Source organism: Tyto alba, unplaced genomic scaffold, assembly GCF_018691265.1.
Source record: "Tyto alba isolate M040663 unplaced genomic scaffold, T.alba_DEE_v4.0 Super-Scaffold_22, whole genome shotgun sequence".
In the NCBI taxonomy this organism is placed as follows: Eukaryota; Metazoa; Chordata; class Aves; order Strigiformes; family Tytonidae; genus Tyto; species Tyto alba.
Genome location: NW_024881296.1, coordinates 20,920,443 through 20,939,697, shown reverse-complemented (window position 1 = coordinate 20,939,697; position 19,255 = coordinate 20,920,443). Strand labels below are relative to the sequence as shown.

The window sequence follows — 19,255 nt, the reverse complement described above, 5'->3', positions numbered from 1 at the left end:
TGATAGGGTGAATAGGTCACTTAGAGGCTAATGTTGAAAAACCATCATTTTCTAACACTAATTATTTGTACCATAACTGGAGTACTTTAAGTGTTAAACTGGGATCAGTGAGTGGAAAATTGCTACTATTTAAAAATCTGCCTCATAACATGCCTTTAAGAGGCACAGTGTGCAGAACATCACCTTAAAACTGTCTATTATTTCATTTTTGCTATAGGCTGTACCTCAGACATTTGGAGCTGGTGGTTCCTGTTCCATGAGAAACTCCTTATGGCCATTAACAATTTATATTACTGAGCACCTGTCAGCCCTGAAAAGTCTGAGGAAAATCCATTTAAAGACCATTTCACTCGCTGGTGGTAGGCTTTGAGTGAGGTAGCAACTGCACGAGTGTACCTGAAGACACTTGCCCAGATCCGATGCACAAGTTACAAAAAACACTGGACAAATCTTTAGAAATCTTTGGGTATATCATGTGCCTTCAGAGTTAACGTACAAACATCCTCACTTAATTGTAGAAATGCCAGCAGTTGTTGATAGTGATCATATTACTTCTCCCTCTAATCCGTTTCCAGTGGACCCTCCAATACCAGCATTGCTTATTATTATATGAACGTTATTCAAACAAATTTTAGTAAAATACAAAATTCCAGCACTCACTTGTCTAAAAAGCAACCTCTAAAGCAAGAGGAGCAAACTTGCAACAAACTACTGTCCATCTCATTGTCCCTATAACCCTTGGCATTCTTTCTTCCACTACTGTGAATATTTCTGTGAGTTTTTAACGAAGAGGAGAAAGACAGAAGGGAACAAGCTAGATCAGGGACTTGGGGGCACAGGAAGAAAGCAGGCTACTGAATAATTACTTAAATTTATCAAATTGGCACCTTCTACTGCCCATACTCCTGCTGCTAGAATCAAACCAGCAGATTTTAGGTGAGGAGACCTACACCCACATACCTGGATCAGAAGTACACACCAGTGAAAAAAATAACATGGAAAACCAGAGACAATGAAAGCAGCCTACCATATGCATTCTACCATCTCTATCTTACTTCTGCCTCTCCAGGTCCACCCAACTTTCCAACTTTTCATTTTCTCCTTTGCTTCTCCAATCTCTTCCTACCTGGCCCTGATAACCCAACACTTCCCATTGGTTCAGAGGCAGTGGATATCCTTCTACTGCCTATTAGAGATGGACAGAAGCAAGCTCTAGAGGAGAGGAGTATGTGTTCTCCACTAGCCAAAGACGTGTTGTTTAGGACAGCACAGAACTTGATCTCTACTTGCTGATAGTGGAGAAGTAGGTGGAAGAAGGCTGGGGAAAATCCTCATTTCCTCAGAGCTCTATCAGCTGCCGTCTCTGCACCTTCTAGGGCAAGGGTTCCCAAAAAAGTTCCCAACCACTTAAGTTTCAGAGCAGTTCTCAAGGCAGGAGATATGTCCCTGTGGTATGCATCCTAAGAGGGTAGGCTATACCAGAGCCACAGGAAGTAAAATCAGGGATGTAGCCAGCAGGTGGGGGTGTGGGCAAGACACAAGGTGGAGCAGCAGATTCTCTGGGGTTCATGCCATTGCTACTAAATTACAAAAAAACAAGCACCACGAGAAATACAAGAACAAATGCCATGAGATTCTGACTTTCAAGAATTCTGTACATCATGGTGCCTGTAACTTTGACAATAAAAGTCAATCGCCTGTTATGATGGCTGCAGTTCTCTGTCACTTTTACCACAACACAGAATAAAATGAATTAGTGGGATGTGATTACAGGAAAAGGATTTTTAGGACACCAAAATACACATTTCCCTAAAAACAACTGCCAGTAATAATTCAGCACATCAGGCATTCCATTCAGCCATAAAGTTAATTTTAAAAAACAAAACACAGCTCTACCTATTATGCAGAGAAAGTAAAGAATGTTGTGTTCGAACTGCAGTGTCACTAGTAAGCATAGAGAAGGAACTGGCATCCAGTCACACTAAGGTTTAGATTTCCTTTAGCCTTCTTTAGTACTAATACTACTATTTTACTATTCTCTTAACTTCAGCTTACCCAAAAATATCCATAACATGCTGGTTAAGGAATTGTTGTCTAATTTGTGCATCTCTACAGAAGTCTAAAGGAATCACTAGAGTGTGAAATTGCTAAATGAACAAGAGGCATCAATCAGAAACTACACTGAGCAGAGGAAGAGAAAAACATTCAGCACTACCTAACCATACCTATGACATGGATCCAATTTCAGCAAGATATTTGTTTAAAATCAAGTGATGTCTCCAAAGCAAATGCCTTGTGTTCTCAACATAAAAATAGGACATGCTAAGGCTATGCTTGGTTGTCACTGTTAAACAAAACACTCCAAAGCAGATAGGAAGGACACATCATGTTTTTTGTCACCATCCACTTTCACACAGGGCAGAAATAGTTTGGTATTAGCAAATACATGTTGTACACTAAGTCACTGTTGCACAGTCATCCTTAAGAGGCACAGGAAGTTAAGCCATCAGCTTTACAAACGGGAGTACTTTGAGGAGGATTATGCCAGTGGAAAGACTTTCCACATAGCAGTCACAGGACATCCCTACCTTTGCCTGATTCGCAGCAGGTCACTCTCCACCTCCAAACAGAAGCCCAGTTGACTGCTTCCCTGCAGTTTATACATAATTCTGCATATGGGAAGAACACAATAGTTTGATATCAGCTAAACCCATACTGTAACGTTGCACCACATGGAAGGCAATGATGAGCTAGAGAAGCTGAAGAGAGGACTTCTTGTCCAAGCAAAAAATTGCTTGTGAAAGCAAGCTGCATTGTGTGGAAGCAAAGTTTGAGTGTGTTCTGAGCTCCACAGCTAGACAACACGGGAGGAACATGCAGATCATTTTCTACAGCTACAGGTTGCCACGCCTCATCCTTGCATTTCCATGCTAATAATACAGCTTTACTTGGAAGGCACATACCATGCCTGGAACTGACTTCCTAGCCTCTGGAAAGATCCATTCCCCTTTCTGAAAGGAACCAAACTCATACAGCAGTAGCTTAAGATTCCCAAGTGCTGACCTAGCACTTAGGGTGCCCTGAGATTCATCAGCAGTTTTGTCTTTCATTCACACTATGGTGGTGCCACACTCTCCTAGCATGAGCCCTGATGACTAGGGCCACTGCATGCTACATCAGATTTGACTGATTTACTGTTTTCTTTTAAGAGTGGAGGTGAAAAAGACCCAAGGAATACACTTTAAGGAAGCATTTCAACCAAACAGGATCAACACCAGGTCCTTTGCACTCTGGGAATTTATGCAAAACAGCAGTACAATTAAGTAGGTTTGCCTCTTGGGGCACTTCAAGGATTAATTACTCTATCTGATCACTCCAGAGAACACAAGGAAAGAGCATGTGAAATAATAAGGCCTCTAAATGGCTCTCCTTGCCTTAGCTTCAGCAGCCCTGTAAAAAGAATCGCTTAGTCTCCAGTATTGATTTTCTCTATGCTGAGAAGCTGTGTGTAAATTGACTTCTGCAATAAAAGTCATACAGTATGGGTACATCAAGCATCTGACACACTCATGGTCTTCTCACCACATTTTTGTCTTACCAGCCAATTAAAGTGCTATTGGTTAGAACAGAGACAGTTTTCAAATGTCAGTATTTCTTTAGCCAGAATTATTAGGTCCTGTCAGATTTGACATGGGAGACAAGAAGTCTGCCTTCTGGGAGCGGGGGAGGGAATGTTTTATTCAGTGGTACCAAAACAAGTCCTCCTGCATCATGCAGAATCTAGGAGCAATGTAAACTTCTTAAAGAAATTTAGTCTAAGAACTGGAGAGCTTCTCATGATTTGTATCAAAACACTCCCTGGTTTCCACACCAAGTGCTGACTGGGTATAGCTGTGTGCTCTACACAGCGATGACTGCAAGACCTCTGCCTCCCCCAAGACACCAATTTTGAGCAGCAGGCAGGCCAGGGACTGGCAATCAATGCATTTTGGCTCTGGTCCACTGGTGTCAAGAAATATCAGCAGGAGTTCTAACATGCTTTAAAGCAGACACTCCTCTTCCCCAGGGGCCAAAGACACCACTTCACTCCTCAGGGAAGTCCCTGGACTGCAAAAGGTAGAAGAGTGCCTGAGGGATCTTTAAAATGAATTTGCTAAACAGCCCCAGATCTATGAAGTGGGATAATCTGCTGTGACTATCCCACTGAGGATGACAAACCCTTGGAGAAGGGAGCTAAAGCCTGTATGGGACCTCTGATTCCAGTGCTGCTTCTGTCAGATTCCCAAAAATGTATTTGGCACATGGAGCAGCCTCCTTCTACTTGCTACATCCAGTGTACTGAAAACTGCTAACCCAGAGTAAGAACTAACAATTCTAATGTCAGATGTAGTCATTACATAGTTTAAGGTGAAATCTGATATAAACTTAAAAAAAAAAAAAAATGAAAAAGCTTTCCAAGTCCTACTGATAAAAACAAAGGGGAGAGGTTGTTTAGGTGTTTGCTTTTACACAAGTCCTGGAAGCCTCCGTTGCAGTCAACCTGAGACAAGTCAGCCTCCAGATTATAAAGTGAAGGACTGATATCTTACTTCCTCGTATAAATGCATTCTTTGGTTACCAGAATTACTTCAAGACACTAAAGCAAATCTTCTGTGTCAGAGTTTGGTCTTGATAAACAAATAGCAGCTGGATACAAATAAGCAAGTCAATTAAATCTTTAAGTAAGCAGACTAGTAAACTAGTAATACAATGACAGCTGAAGTAAGAGCTGAGATGTTTCTGACTGCCAGTGAGCTAGTTTCCACCAGTGCTACCCCCCCATTAGTTTCTACACTTAAAGGATTCAGTTTTCAACATTAAGCGGAGGAATTTAACCATAATCCAAAATTAGAGAGTTTTGTTAACTTCCTTAGAAAGAAGACTAAGCAGTTTTCCCTCAGTGTACCTGAAACAGGAATACAGAGTTCGACATTAAGCCTAAAATGGCATGATCACTACCAGCATAACAAAAAGAAAAAGACTAAATAATTTATTCCAGAACATCTGGACTTCTTTTCTGACAAAAAAAAAATGCAGTATGTGCTCTGGATATTAAAATGTAAATCAACAAATTTTAAAAGCTCACAGCATTCTTTGTGTTTAAAGTAAATGTGTCAAAATGGTATATATCAGTCACCTAAAGAAGAACAACTCATTTGTACCACACTAGACTTAATTTAGGTATCTACTTCAAAGAAGTTATCATTCAAGTTCTAAAATAAGCTAGGATCTTGAGCAGCTAACATCATATATCTTCCAAGTACTGCTAAATTAATTCCATGAAATATTAGTGAGCACAGTTCTCCCAGAGCCTCCAGACATCTACTCAAACAGCAGATTTTGTTATAAGTTAACAAGTGACCTCAGGAGAATCACTGTCTTGATACTTTTGCCCCTCTATTGCTGTCATCAAATGAGCCTGATGATGCCCAGAGTGAGGACACAGTAAAGTGCATTTACAGCCTATTTAGACTTCACTCCGAGTGAAAGTCCAGGCAAGCTCATCCCGAGCAAGCACTGGTCTTTGTCTATGTCTTTCTATATTTTATGAAGGGGGTGGGAAAGAGCCTAGTGTCTAAATGGTTTAAAAGGTATATTTAAGTCTATGAAATAATGTGGAAAGAAACATCATATAACTGAGTTACTCCATTAAAACATTATATACAATGCAAAGAGCTTATCTGCAAATTAGAAAGTAGACCCTGTGACCTAGGAGATGCTTCCCAATTCTCTGTTCTGGAAAGTAATCCTATTAAGACAGTCTGATAAGAGGATTTGCACTAGGCATTGATTGTGCCATCATTTGCATTTATGAAGTCCAACAAACAGAACCAAAAGCATGTGATCCCCTTGTTGGCAGCACTTTCCAGTCACCAATGTAAGTGTCACAGGTCGGCTAGCACCACTGCACAAGATAGCCTTTTACCTCCCCTTAGGCCACTTTAAAGCTGTCTCTTGTACTAGTTTTGCTCCACCTGCTGAACGGTATTACACTGAATTAAGCTAACAGCTTTCTAATAATTAAAGACCTATAGTACATGTTATGATTTTACGCTAGGTTTAGATCCACTAGATCTGAGCTGCTGATAAATACCACGTGAATTGAAAAGACACAAGATGCCTTCTGGGGCTGTGATCTGTGTGCTCCCCAAAAATAGTTTAAGATACAGTGTTGAACTGGTTCCTAGAATAGATATCATGCTCCTAAGGGAAAAAAAGGGAACAGTTCTGATATTCAGATATGATCCTCAGAATTAAATACTTATCACTTCAAAGATTTGATTTGTTTCAGTATGCACCTCTGCCCAAACCTTGTTCCAAGAAGATCTTTAACAGGCTAAATTTATTCTACCTTTGAAATATAGTCTTATTGCTGCTGTATGGACTGCATACAATTAAGACTTCTATTCCCTCCTCCCCACCCTCTCCAACTTTAATAGGTTCTAGAAATCTTGACTTCCATAATTCCATGTGTCACACAGTGGGGACAGCAAAAGAAACTGCCAATGTTTTATGACAGGCAGCCAAAAGTTGCAGTGACACAGATGGATGGCCATGTCTAACCTACTCAATTTGTGCTGTCAAATAGAAGTTTCTGGAGTTAGATGTAGGGAATGAAAATAAAAAGGGAAGGGAAAAATGAGAACTTGGCTTTCTTACACTGCAGGCAAGACACAAGGCTGCTGGAAGAATGGATTGATATTGCTGCTGCTGCTTTATCACCTGTGGTGACAAGAAACAAGGTGACCATAATTCAGACTGAATCAGGTTAGAGATGCAGTAACATATTTTTTTCATCAGCATCTCCTGTACTCTGAGAACTGCTTCACACACTTATGCACAACAAAATCGTTCAGGGTTTTTTTGGTTGGCTCTGGGGCCAAGTACAGTGCCTTTTAAGTGGCTGAACAATAAACTAATCTAAATTGAGAACTACAAGAATGCAAACAGGAGTTCAGCCAGTCTTTGCAAGGCCTGAATCAATACAGAATTAGTTTATTCTCATGACAACCCTAAACTATCACACTACTTGTGGAGTCTTACTTCAAGTACATCATCTTTTTATTTAGATATACCTATTTAGAAACATTCCCTGTGCCTTTTAGGAGGAGACAGATGTGCCATGAAATACATATTTTCTTCATTTAAACAGGGTTATTTTTGTTTCAGGCATTTCCTTCCATAGCACAGTTGAGATCAGCTAATGCAAAGCTATGAGAATAATGGGAGATCCCACTGTCAGAATACTGGGGTACAGGGGATCAACAGCACACAAGTCAGCCCAGCATCTTCAACAAAGCGTAACATAACCAGCTCTCAGCTATCTGTTAGATAGATCATCTATGTTGTAGTTTAATTGTGCTACAAGTGCAGACACATGCAAGCTGGACTCAAGTCCAAAAGCAATATAGATGGGTTTGTCTGATAAACTTGAGTGGGAGAAAGGGGTAAATTGATGACCAATTCCCCCTCTTCCCCCCCCCCCCCCCCGTCAGCTCTATGTTCACTGTACTATCTGCTGCATAGCTTACAGCTTTGGGGTTTTTTTAATCCACAGTTTTTCCACTGTATCCATGTTCTCTTCCACCACCTCCCTACGCCCCACCCTCATTACCCCAGATAATCAAGCACTGACTCTAAGTAAAGCAATTTGCCTAAAGGCAGAAGAGCCTTTGTAGCCACAACGGTTGGAAGCTACTGTTTATAAGAAGTACAATTATAAAAAGGTAAGTGATGTAAGCAATCAATTATTTCTTTGCCTTGTTATAAAACAACCACACCTACTGCTTCAGCAGAGAGACCAGTTGAATCTTGAACACAGAGGTAAGGGACAAAAGATTTGCTATGGAATCGCTGGTGGAAGATGAAGATCTATGTTGTAAAGTGTCTAATTTAGAAGTCGAGAATATTGCTGCTACTCAAGATAAAACAATGAACCATGACCAGTGCAGAAATGACATCCAGACTGTACAATGCTCAAGTAGTAGAAAAATAATTTTTTTTAACTCCTTTGAGATGTAGTGCAATTTTTTTGCATGTAAAAAGGAGGAAAGTAGCTGAATGGGGATACATTTCCTACTAGATTAGGGTCTTTAGAAGCTAAAATCGGGGTTTAAGCAGTGCATTTAGAGACAAAAGGCTCCTGCCTCACCGACATCAGGTGCTTGGCACCCTCACAGGTACTTAAGCCCACTCCTTCTCTGAAAGCAGCAGCATACATTTTATAAGGGTTGTTTTAAAGCAACGTGCATTTTATCGGCCATTTGGGACTTTGTTTTCTACTCTTGGGATTTAAATGCCTTTCTGCGGTTGCTACATAAGAAGTCTTTGCTACACCAGTGTTTCATGTGTCCTTTCTAGATCACAGCAACCCTTCAACTGACCCGGGCATGTTGAGCAGCACCCCTACCCTCAGAGAGGGCTCCAGAGTTCATGCCACACAACGTGGAGATCTGACATCTGTAATAGCTGTCCAAAAGAAATAATCGAAATACTTCAGTGGATATTCGAATATTCAGTGGATTTCCTTAACAAAAGCCTTTCTGAAAAATGAATAATGAATGTCAGACATTACTTCACCATAACCTGAGGAGTAAGTCATACCTGATCATACTGTCAGGTCCACATCACCACATGGCAGCCTTAGCAGCATGCTGACCACGCTCTTTTGGGAAGGACAGGATGCTTGAGGTTCAAGGGGAAGCTTTTGGCCCTGAAGTCCTTGCACCATTTGATTCAGCATTCTTCCAAACCCAGAGCAAAATAGTGACTGGTAACTATGACCAGTGCTTCAGACACACAGGATCTGCTGGGTGTGCAAAGCCACTGGCCTGTCACTAAGTGAGCTGGAGAAGGTGGTCCATACTGTGCAGAAGGTCAGTGCCCTGTATAAATATGGTCCCAAATAAGTACAGAGAGAAACAGCTGCAACCAAGTCCATCAGACTATGACATGACAATTTGAATGCCAATGCACAGAGGAACTGATATCCTGTACAGTATCTAGATATTCAGCATATGCAGCACTGCTCTTGGTGGACCACCAATACCGTCAGTCTGCAACTAGATTTAGTACCGAAAAAATATTTTGAAAATATAGACAAGGCAGCTATTGAGTTCACAGCTCACAGTTAAGTGACTAGAACCCCTCTTGCAAAAATCCATCCTTTTCAAAAAGCCTAACCATACAGACTGTTCACCTTCCTGACAACACTTTTACACCTCACCACTAGCTTCATCACTGAGGCCAAAACATCTGTGTGGCAGGAGAGGAAAGGAAAGGTTAGGAAGATTTTACTTTTGCAATCTCTCTCTGGCCTATATAAGAGCCTTCCTTGCCTTCTCCTGTCTAGCACCAACCAGTTCAAATTGAAGTGTGTACAGACCAACAGAGTCTCTGATGCTATATTAGGGACAAGCTGTCACCATTGGCATATCCCAGCAGATTCAGGAAGACAGCCGAAGGTGTTCTCCAGCACTGCAGTCAGAACATCCAGGGGAAGGGAACTCAATCCACACAGGTCCAAGTTAAATTGCTCCTTTCCCTCCCATACCCCACCAACACTTTTTTAAAATATATATATCCTAATAGATATAGATTGTCCCTGCCAACGTGAACTCCCTTACCCATTTCAGAGCTTCATAACACTCTTGTCATTGTAGTACTGTCGGGGGCAGCCTGGTCTCTCCTTCTAGCAGCAAGGACGTGCTCAACTTGGCGTCTCGTAATTTGCATACTCTGTAAGCAAACTGTTACACCCCTGGGGCTAAGGACGATTTCTTCCAGGAGGGCTGGTTTCGTAACTAGAGATAAGCACGTGCTATAGAAACAGGAGTAGAAGTCGTTAAGGAGAAGAATGCTGTGAGCTAGCAGAAAATTAACTGCAGAAAAAGTCAAGCTGACCTTAGACGTTAGCCAATCATGAGCTCAACTTTTGTAATATGTATTAGGTGATTAACCATTGTGCCAATCAGCTTAAAACACGTGTCTCTCTTTGTCTGTTTGGAATATAAAATCGGTTGTTGTGTTCAATAAAGTGGATCCTGACTTGCATCGAGCTGGGTCTCCGTCTCTCAATCGCGGCAAATTGGTGACCCCGACGTGATTCGGGATTAAGAACCACCTATCTGCGTGGCATGCTGCGAGTCCCACAGAACTTTGAATGAGCTGCTGAAAGGAAGCAGGAGCCGGCATTAAGAATCCCTCCGGAGTTGTGAGGTGAGCTGTGGGAGACATGGGAAGTCAGGTGTCTTCCCCAGAGAGGGACGTGTACGAACTTATGAAAGCCCTTCTTGAAAAATATGAAAAGAATCTCTCTGGGCAAGATCTTAAGGTTATGCTCAAGTGGGTACAAGTGAAAATCCCCACTGTGACTGCTTCCAGTATATTAACGACTGAGCTTTGGGATGACGTGGGGATTAAGCTGTGGGACGCGGCTACAACAGGGAATGCTGAAGCACAGCGCATGCTCCCGTGGTGGAGGACTATCTTTGAAACTCTGAAGGCTCAGGAGACCGTTAAGAATAAAGACACTAAAGACAGGAAAGGTCTCCCGGTCGATAAGAAGACCTCGGAGCCTCTTGAGGTGGGTGCCGCCAAGTACCCCCCAGAGGATGATCCTTTTGATCCAGGACCAGTGGACCCAGAGGAGGAGCCAGATCTCTACCCTCCCGATCCCCAGGACGTATGGGCAAATATTAAACGACAAGCTCTGAAAGAGGGGGACTTGCAACTTGCGAAAAAAATAGTCGCTCCTGTTATCTATCAGGGGAGGGGGGCTCAATGGGAGGCATTATCCTTCCCTGTGGTGAAGGAGTTGCGCCGTACTGTTACCGAGCATGGCCTCTCTTCCCCATATTTCGCGAGTTTGTTATCTTCTGTCTTAGATACTTATGTCATGACTCCGCATGATCTCAAATCTCTCGCACAGTTGCTGTTAACCCCCACACAGTATTCGCTATGGGAGTCGCAATGGGGGAGGGGACTCCAAACGCATTTTTAGGAGGGGCACGTAGCCTCTGTTAAGCCCTTTGTGCTACCTGTGCCTATGATCTTATGAGGACGTGATGTACTGTCACAATGGGGAATGGCTATTCAAACGCATTTTTAGGAGGGGCCATTGAGGTGCGCGACACCCTGAAATTAACCTGGAAAACTAGTACCCCTGTCTGGGTGGATCAATGGCCCCTGCCGCTAGAAAAGCTTCGCGCCCTGGAAGAATTAGTTGATGAACAGTTATCCAAAAGACATGTTGTGCCCTCTGTAAGCCCCTGGAATTCACCTGTTTTTGTGATTAAAAAACAAACTGGCAAGTGGCGCTTGCTCCATGACCTCAGAAAAATTAATGACGCTATGGAAGACATGGGAGCCCTGCAACCAGGGCTCCCTTCTCCCACAATGATCCCCCGGGACTGGTCTCTGACAGTCATTGACCTCAAGGACTGCTTTTTTAATATCCCTTTGCATCCAGAAGATTCTCCTAAATTTGCTTTTTCAGTTCCAAGCGTCAACATGCAAGCTCCATTGCAGAGATATCAGTGGGTTGTGCTACCACAAGGAATGAAAAACAGTCCCACAATATGCCAATGGTATGTAGCCAAGGTCCTTAGCCCTGTTAGAACAAAGATGCCCTGCGTTTTATTGTACCATTATATGGATGATATTCTAGTGGCAGCACAACATCACGAAGTCATGGAGGAAGCTGTAGCCCTTGTCATAACTGCTGTTAATTCAGCAGGTCTTTGTGTTGCGCCAGAAAAGGTTCAGAAAATACCACCATGGAAATATCTAGGCTGGCGCATACGGGCTCAAACTATAGTCCCACAGCCTTTACTAATTCAAGCAGATGTGAGGACTTTGCATGATGTGCAGAAGTTGTTGGGAACAATTAATTGGGTCCGACCTTTGCTAGGAATTTCCAATGCAGATTTAAGTCCTTTATTCGACCTGCTTAAGGGGAGCACAGACTTATGTTCCCCTCGCGCTCTCAACCCTGCAGCTGTTGATTCCTTACAAAAAGTTGCTACAGCTATTACCTTAAGACAGGCACATCGATATGCCCCTGAGTTACCTTTCCTTTTAATCATTTTGAATCCTGCTCGACAGCCTCATGCCTTGATATTTCAATGGGACTTGCAGGAGTCTGACCCGTTGCTTATCATTGAATGGGTATTTTTACCGAATCAACCCACGAAAACCATCTCAACACAGCATGAAATGTTTGCATCCTTGATTGTCCGTGCCAGGCGGCGCTTGTTAATGTTGTCTGGAATGGACTTCACTTGTATTTATTTGCCTATGGTCAGTGATTATTTGCAGTGGCTTCACCAACAATCGGAAGCCTTCAGTATAGCGATAGCTGGTTATACAGGCCAACTCACTTCTCACCCACCTTCTCATAAATTGTTTAATGCTAATTTCCAGCTTGTACCTAGACCAAAGAGGAGTGACCAGCCTTTGCAAGCTCTTACTGTTTTTACAGATGGATCTGGGAAGTCCCACAAATCTGTTATCCTCTGGTGGGACGACCAGCGCAAACAATGGGAATCGGATATAAAGACAGTGCCGGGTTCCCCCCAAATCGTGGAACTGACTGCCGTCGTCCGAGCCTTTAGAAAATGGTCTACACCGCTTAATATCATCACTGATTCAGCTTATGTTGCAGGGATTGTTGAACGAGCTGAGGCGTCTGTGTTACGAAATGTCTCACATTTTGCATTATTTGCTTTGTTACAGGAGCTTATTTTTCTTTTAGATTCTCGCATTCATTCCTATTTCATTATGCATGTCAGATCTCACACTTCCTTACCTGGCTTTATAGCGGAAGGGAACCGGCAAGCTGACCTGCTTACATTACCGGTACAGGTACTGCCAGACCGCATAGCACAAGCAAAACTCAGCCACGCTTTCTTTCACCAAAATGCTGGTGGGGTTAAGCGACAATTTGGCCTTACTACTCAGCAGGCAACCAGTATAGTTGCTGTGTGTCCCGATTGTCAAAGGCACTCATTTCCTACAATAGCAGGAGGAGTTAATCCTAGAGGATTGCAAAGTTTGCAACTTTGGCAAACCGACGTCACTCATTTTTCGGAGTTTGGTCACTTAAAATATATTCACTCCTCTATTGATACCTTTTCTGGGGCATTATTTGCCTCTTGTCATACTGGCGAAAAGGCGCGCGATGTTCAACGACATCTGCTGCGTGCTTTTGCCACTTTAGGCATACCTTCTCAAATTAAAACTGACAATGGCCCTGCATATATTTCAACTGCAATTAAAAAGTTTTTGAGTTCTTGGGGGATCAACCACATTACGGGTATCCCTCATTCCCCCACGGGCCAATCCTTAATTGAACGCTCTCATCAGTCTCTGAAACGCTTATTGCAACAACAAAAAGGGGGAATAGGGACCGTTACCCCCGAGGAACGCCTTCAGAAAGCTTTATATGTTTTTAATTTTCTGAATTGTTCTTTGATAGACAGTAAGCCTATCAGGATGGTTGAGAAGCCTTGTAAAAAGGATTGTGTATGCTTTAGTCGTTTTTATTCTTTTGTTACTTTGTTTACCCTGTTTTTTGCAGTGTGTGCAGAACCTGATAGCCAGTTCAGTGAAAAGGGTCCTTATTGTGCAACAAGAAGGGGGAGATGTCGGGGGCAGCCTGGTCTCTCCTTCTAGCAGCAAGGACGTGCTCAACTTGGCGTCTCGTAATTTGCATACTCTGTAAGCAAACTGTTACACCCCTGGGGCTAAGGACGATTTCTTCCAGGAGGGCTGGTTTCTTAACTAGAGATAAGCACGTGCTATAGAAACAGGAGTAGAAGTCGTTAAGGAGAAGAATGCTGTGAGCTAGCAGAAAATTAACTGCAGAAAAAGTCAAGCTGACCTTAGACGTTAGCCAATCATGAGCTCAACTTTTGTAATATGTATTAGGTGATTAACCATTGTGCCAATCAGCTTAAAACACGTGTCTCTCTTTGTCTGTTTGGAATATAAAATCGGTTGTTGTGTTCAATAAAGTAGATCCTGACTTGCATCGAGCTGGGTCTCCGTCTCTCAATCGCGGCATAGTACCCCTATCAGGAGGTAGAAGAGCCTTACACATGACATTTTTCATCCTGGCATGGCTTTGTACTCTTAAAGGAAATGCTTGAGGGGCTTTTATGGGCAGCTCTTCCAGCTATATTTTCTTGTATGCTGAATTTTTAAATAGAATTCCAGGGTATTATGCCCTAGAATGGAAAAACAGTAAGCTTGAACATAATTCCCTGTTACTTCCAGACCAACGTCATATCCTTTGCCAAGCACTGATTTCCAAACACAAGTAGACATACTCTAATAAAATAGCTGATTAACCAACTAAGCTCAGCAATATCTCATATAGAAAGGTAAGTCTTATACTCAACTCTCAGAGTGCAAAAATCTAAGGGCTCATTTTATTTGTACATGCAAGGCTGTACATTAAAAAATACTCAGCAACAAACCCATAGCACAAGCAAAATCTTTCTTCGGTGTTTACTAATAATGTGCAAAATCTGTGTGCCCTTAACATGCTCATTCCATCAGCATTCTGCAATTTATAGCAAGTGCTGTAATTGTGGGTAGACAGGACTCCTGGGCACAGTAATTCACCTGCAAAGTTGAATGGTTTCTGGGGACAAATCCGGCAGGTGGGTTTGTTTTGTTTTCTTTGTTTTGGTTTGGTTTTTTTTCAGATATAAAGTTGTACACGTTTGGCAGGTGCACACAACATAGATCATACATCTGGAAAACTAGGCTGTCATCACTTTTATGCTGAAGTTGCAAACCATTAGGGAATGAATAGTGATGATGTAAGTTGTTCTGTGCAGCATTATTTAGCTATTCTTAACCAATAACAGACTTAGCCCAAAACATGGAACATGTGTGAAGAAATTATTTTTAGAAATAAGATACCTAGTAAAGGTCAACACTGATGTCAGTTCAAGTCCTTCAATTAAGGCACTGCACTTTCAATATACTAATCTGTGACCACCACCTCAGTTTCAGCATTCATAGAAACCAGAACAAACTTTTTTTTTTTTCTTTTTACTGAAGCAGCTCCAGGATCAAACAGCCAGACTGACACTTACCTGAAGCACCTGACCCAAGTGCATTACCCTGACAGCTTCTGGTGCCAAACAAATCCTGCTTAAGAGTCTGTTCCTACTAGAGTTTTCTACCTTGGTAACCATTTACCACTGAGGCTGGTTTTTAAGCCCTAAAATCTGCATCATGTGGAAGTAACCTTTCTAAAGCTGATCTCTATCATGGATCTGTGGTCAGCATTAAAAATACAATCAAAGAGTTCCTTCTAAACCACTTCCCCCAATTCCAGCATCCTGCTTGGCATCCAATTTTTAAAACTAAAGACAAGATCCACTAGAAAAAGAACACAAACGTATCCTCTTAATTCCCAACCTCATCTCCTAAACTTTGTCACCAAGCCAAGACAGGCTTATAGCTGACTTAACTTGCAAGTACTTGAGAGACTATGAATACTTGTTTAGTGTTGAATAAAGGGAGTCTTTCTGCAAGTAGCCACTTACTGATAAATCTCAGCATAATTTAATAGAAAACATAATTTGAATGGAAAACAGTGAGCAGGCACTACATTATGCAGTCCCACACAGACACATCTAGGTCTTCTTGCAGGTTTTTGGTCACCACACTGCAAGTGCCCTCTACCAATCTGTGCTCTTCCCAGAAATTGAGTACATTGCTCCTTAGGAAGAAAGCTCCAAATCAGAATAGTGATGAAACACTGACACTGGTTAGCACCTCCAGGATTAGCAATTCAATGGCTATTTCAGACATTCTGGAAGATTTCAGATTGTTTCAGAATTTAAGTGCCATCACATCAAGAAGTTATGGCAGATCTTCCACAGAAGTTAAAGCAAGCAATTCCCAACCACTCCCTCCTCCCTTCCTCCCCTGCCTTCAGAAGGGTTATTAGCTGTCTGCATAAGTGATTAAGTTTCAGCTGGAAAGATACATCTGTAAACCTTAAAGTAATTCAAGCGGATTCAAGCAACATATCTTCCATTAAATTGCTATTGTCTTTAATCACTACATTGATCATGCATCTTCAACTTTCTTCTGATAGGATATTAATTGCTTGACCTTTTCACTACTGTCATCCATGCTGACAGTGAACAGAGTTCATGCCTAACAGCAAACAACAGAAGAAGACTTAAACATTTTGCTCTCAACCTTCAAAGGTAAAAACGCTTTCATCTGCTGTGTCAAATCATTTTTATCCCTGCAAGTCACCCCAGAAACCAAATCAAAGAAGTTTTTTATGCAGCCATATATGGCCCCTGTCCTTATGGAGAGCCCTCCTTCTAAAGCAGATCTTCTATTTCAGTCAAAGGCAGCAGCCACAATAACGAAGAATGAAAGATTATTCCTCCAGCAAGCCAGTTATTTGAATACTGTGAAGAGCATCAATAATTCCTCTAGGCCTTGGTTTTGCCCCATGTATCACATCCTTTCATACATATAGATCTATGCCTGAACATCAAAAGCACACAGCACATGGACCAAACAGGCCTGTCATTTTTCGAACAACAGGAGCCAAACCAGAGGCAATAGATCCAGTAGGCCAGCTACTAACTACACTATCAGCTCATGCAGGCACAAAAATCATCAGTTCATGCAAACAGTTGTAAGTACTTCCAACCTCAGAAAAATCCCTGCAGCCTACAGGCTACGTGGCCTAACAAATCACACGCCTGGAGAGGCAAGTCACACCAGGATGAGAAGTAACAACTGCTTATTTTTATCCAGAGTTTCCACTTCTATCTTTTCTTACCTTCATTCATTGATGTGAATAGTTAAGTAGGTTTGAACTCGTCACATGCACATTTTTTATGAGGGCAAGTCCTTCTGGCAAATTTGCTGATAAACTGGTTTTAGGATGAAAGGAAGTTTCTTTAAACATTTGTATGATGTACATGCTAGATATTCAGGCCTGGTTATTTAGGCCTTCACATCCATTTGAGACATTCACACCTCAGGGACTGTCAAACTCTTGCCTTCCTAACTCCAGAATACCAGGGAGCCCTGGGGCAAGATGTTGGCTCCAGACATGCTAGCCGCAAAAGTCACATTTAGCTTCAACAAATCTCACTTCCAGAAGTCTCTAACAAAAGTGAATTAGACTACCGATGGGCAAAGTGTGTGTAAATCTCAGTTTAGACTTAACATTTTGATCCTTTATAACAGTAAATACTCAAGGTGGCAGGGAGGTAGGATCCCCTGGGGACTTCAAGGTCTACATTTCTAATGAAGCTTTGACAAAACAAAGTACTGGTACTTCCTTTACTTACAACACTCATCTCTGTAGGGAAGACAACAGTTACTATTCCTCTGAATAATCTTGAAAAATCCTCCTGTTCACCTGTCCTCTACAGAAGAAAATTCATTCTGGCAACACTCACTTTTTGCCCAGAGTAACAGAAAAACAGGTTTTATGTCTACAAATTAGATACAACACACACACACGGTATTTTCGAATCTCAACCTGACGATCTTCTAACTGCTCGCTGAAATGTCCTGGCCCGTATCCACCCGGTTCCCGGGGTCATACAAGACCACGGTCCAGCGGGGACCGTACCCGCACCGGGCTCCTTCCTCCACAACAGCCGCCTCCGCGCAGCTCCCTCCTCCTCCTCCTCCTCCTCCTTCCCCCCGGCACAACGCTCTCCCCTCCGGCGCTCGCCATCTCGCCTCTAACGGGGGCCGAGCCGCCCCCAGCCCGGGGCAGGCGCCTCCGCGCCCCGAGGGGGGCTGCAGGGCCAGCGGCTCCCGACCGAACACCGCCCCGGGGCGCGCAGCCGCCGCAGCCCGGCACCCCCGGGAGAAGCGGGGCCGCTCCGTGCGCGGCCGTGGGGCAGCCGCCGCCTGTCCCCGAAAGGCGGCCCCCTCCCATTCACCTCGGGAGGGGGTAGGAGAGGGGGGCGAGAGACGCCTTTTCTGCCGGACGGGGGGGGGGACCCACCTTCCCCCCTCCCCCGCGGCGGGGCACCGCGGAGGCGCGGGGCGGCGGGCCGGGAATGTCATTTGGAGGTGGTGGTGACAGCGCTCCCCTGCCCGCCGCCGGAACGCGGCTCGGGGCGGGAGGAGGATGCCGGGGGGCGAGGGAGGCGGCGGCGGGGCGGGGGGGGGGGGGGGGGAGATGGACTGCGGCGGCCGCGCCGGGGACCCCGCCACCCCGGCCCATGCCCCGCACCTCGCAGCCGTAGAGCTGCCCCAGCTGCTCCACGATCCACTCCTCCAGCACCAGCCGCTTCCGCAGCTCCTTCCGATCGTATTTCACCGTCACTTTCCCTTGCTGGTGGCGCCGCTGCTGGACCTGCACCACCGCCGCCGCCGCCGACACCGAGTCCTCCCGGGAGGCGCCGCCGGAGGAGCCGCCGCTCCCGCCGCCGCCGCGGGGGCTCTGGAAGAAAACGCGGTTCCCGCCGCCGCCGCCCGCCGCCGCCTCGCTGCCCCCGGTCGCCACCGACATGGTCCGCTGCGCCGCGGCTCCCGCCGAGCCGAAAGGCTACCGCCGGGCCGCACCAGCCGCCGGTTGCGCGTCTGCCTCGCTCCCCCGCACCTGCCGTTTAAAGCCTCGCATGGCACGGCGGCGCAGCCGGCCCCGCCGCCGGGAGGGCTGGGCCCAAACCGGCGGGGGGCGGGGACAGCCGAGGGGCGGCTCGGCTCGGCTCGGCTCGGCTCGGCTCGGCTCGGCTCGGCTCGGCTCGGCCCTGAGCTCGGAGCCAACTCGGGGGAGCAGCGGTGCCGGCGGCGGAGCCTCTGGGCCGCTCCGGCCCCGGTGCCGGTGCCGGTGCCGGTGCTTCTCGCCGCCGGCGGAGCCGGGGCGGCGTGTGCCCGCCGCAGGGCCCTGCCCGGAGGCTCCCCGGGGATTTCGGCTGCTGGGCGGTACTTGGCTTTTTTTTTTTTTTTTTTTCCCCAATGCAGTATTGCCCTGTCACGCACACGGCGTTTGTAACTCCTGTACATCTGCAGCATTAAAACTCTGAATGCGATCGGTTTCTTCTCTCCGGGGTGTGTGGGGGGGGGGGGGGGGGTGGGGTGGGATGGGTGGTGAAATGAATGATTTCAGGGCAGCGAACTCAAATAGAAAGCAAATAGTTCGAGCTATCAGCAGTTAGTGTAACAATTCGCCATGTGGAGATGGCTGTCTTTCTAAAAG

The 19,255-nt window shown here is 44.6% G+C and overlaps 1 protein-coding gene across 1 annotated transcript in view; it reads right to left on the bottom strand.

Moving 5' to 3' along the window:
- Positions 1-19,049, bottom strand: part of PPP1R14C (protein phosphatase 1 regulatory inhibitor subunit 14C) — a 60,382-nt gene extending 41,333 nt beyond the window's left edge. Inside the window, exon 1 of the mRNA XM_042796163.1 lies at positions 18,287-19,049. Within this exon, the coding sequence (XP_042652097.1) occupies positions 18,287-18,565 (279 nt within the window). The 5' untranslated portion in view covers positions 18,566-19,049. The remainder of the gene's footprint in view (positions 1-18,286) is intronic.
- Between the last annotated feature and the right edge of the window lie 206 nt (positions 19,050-19,255).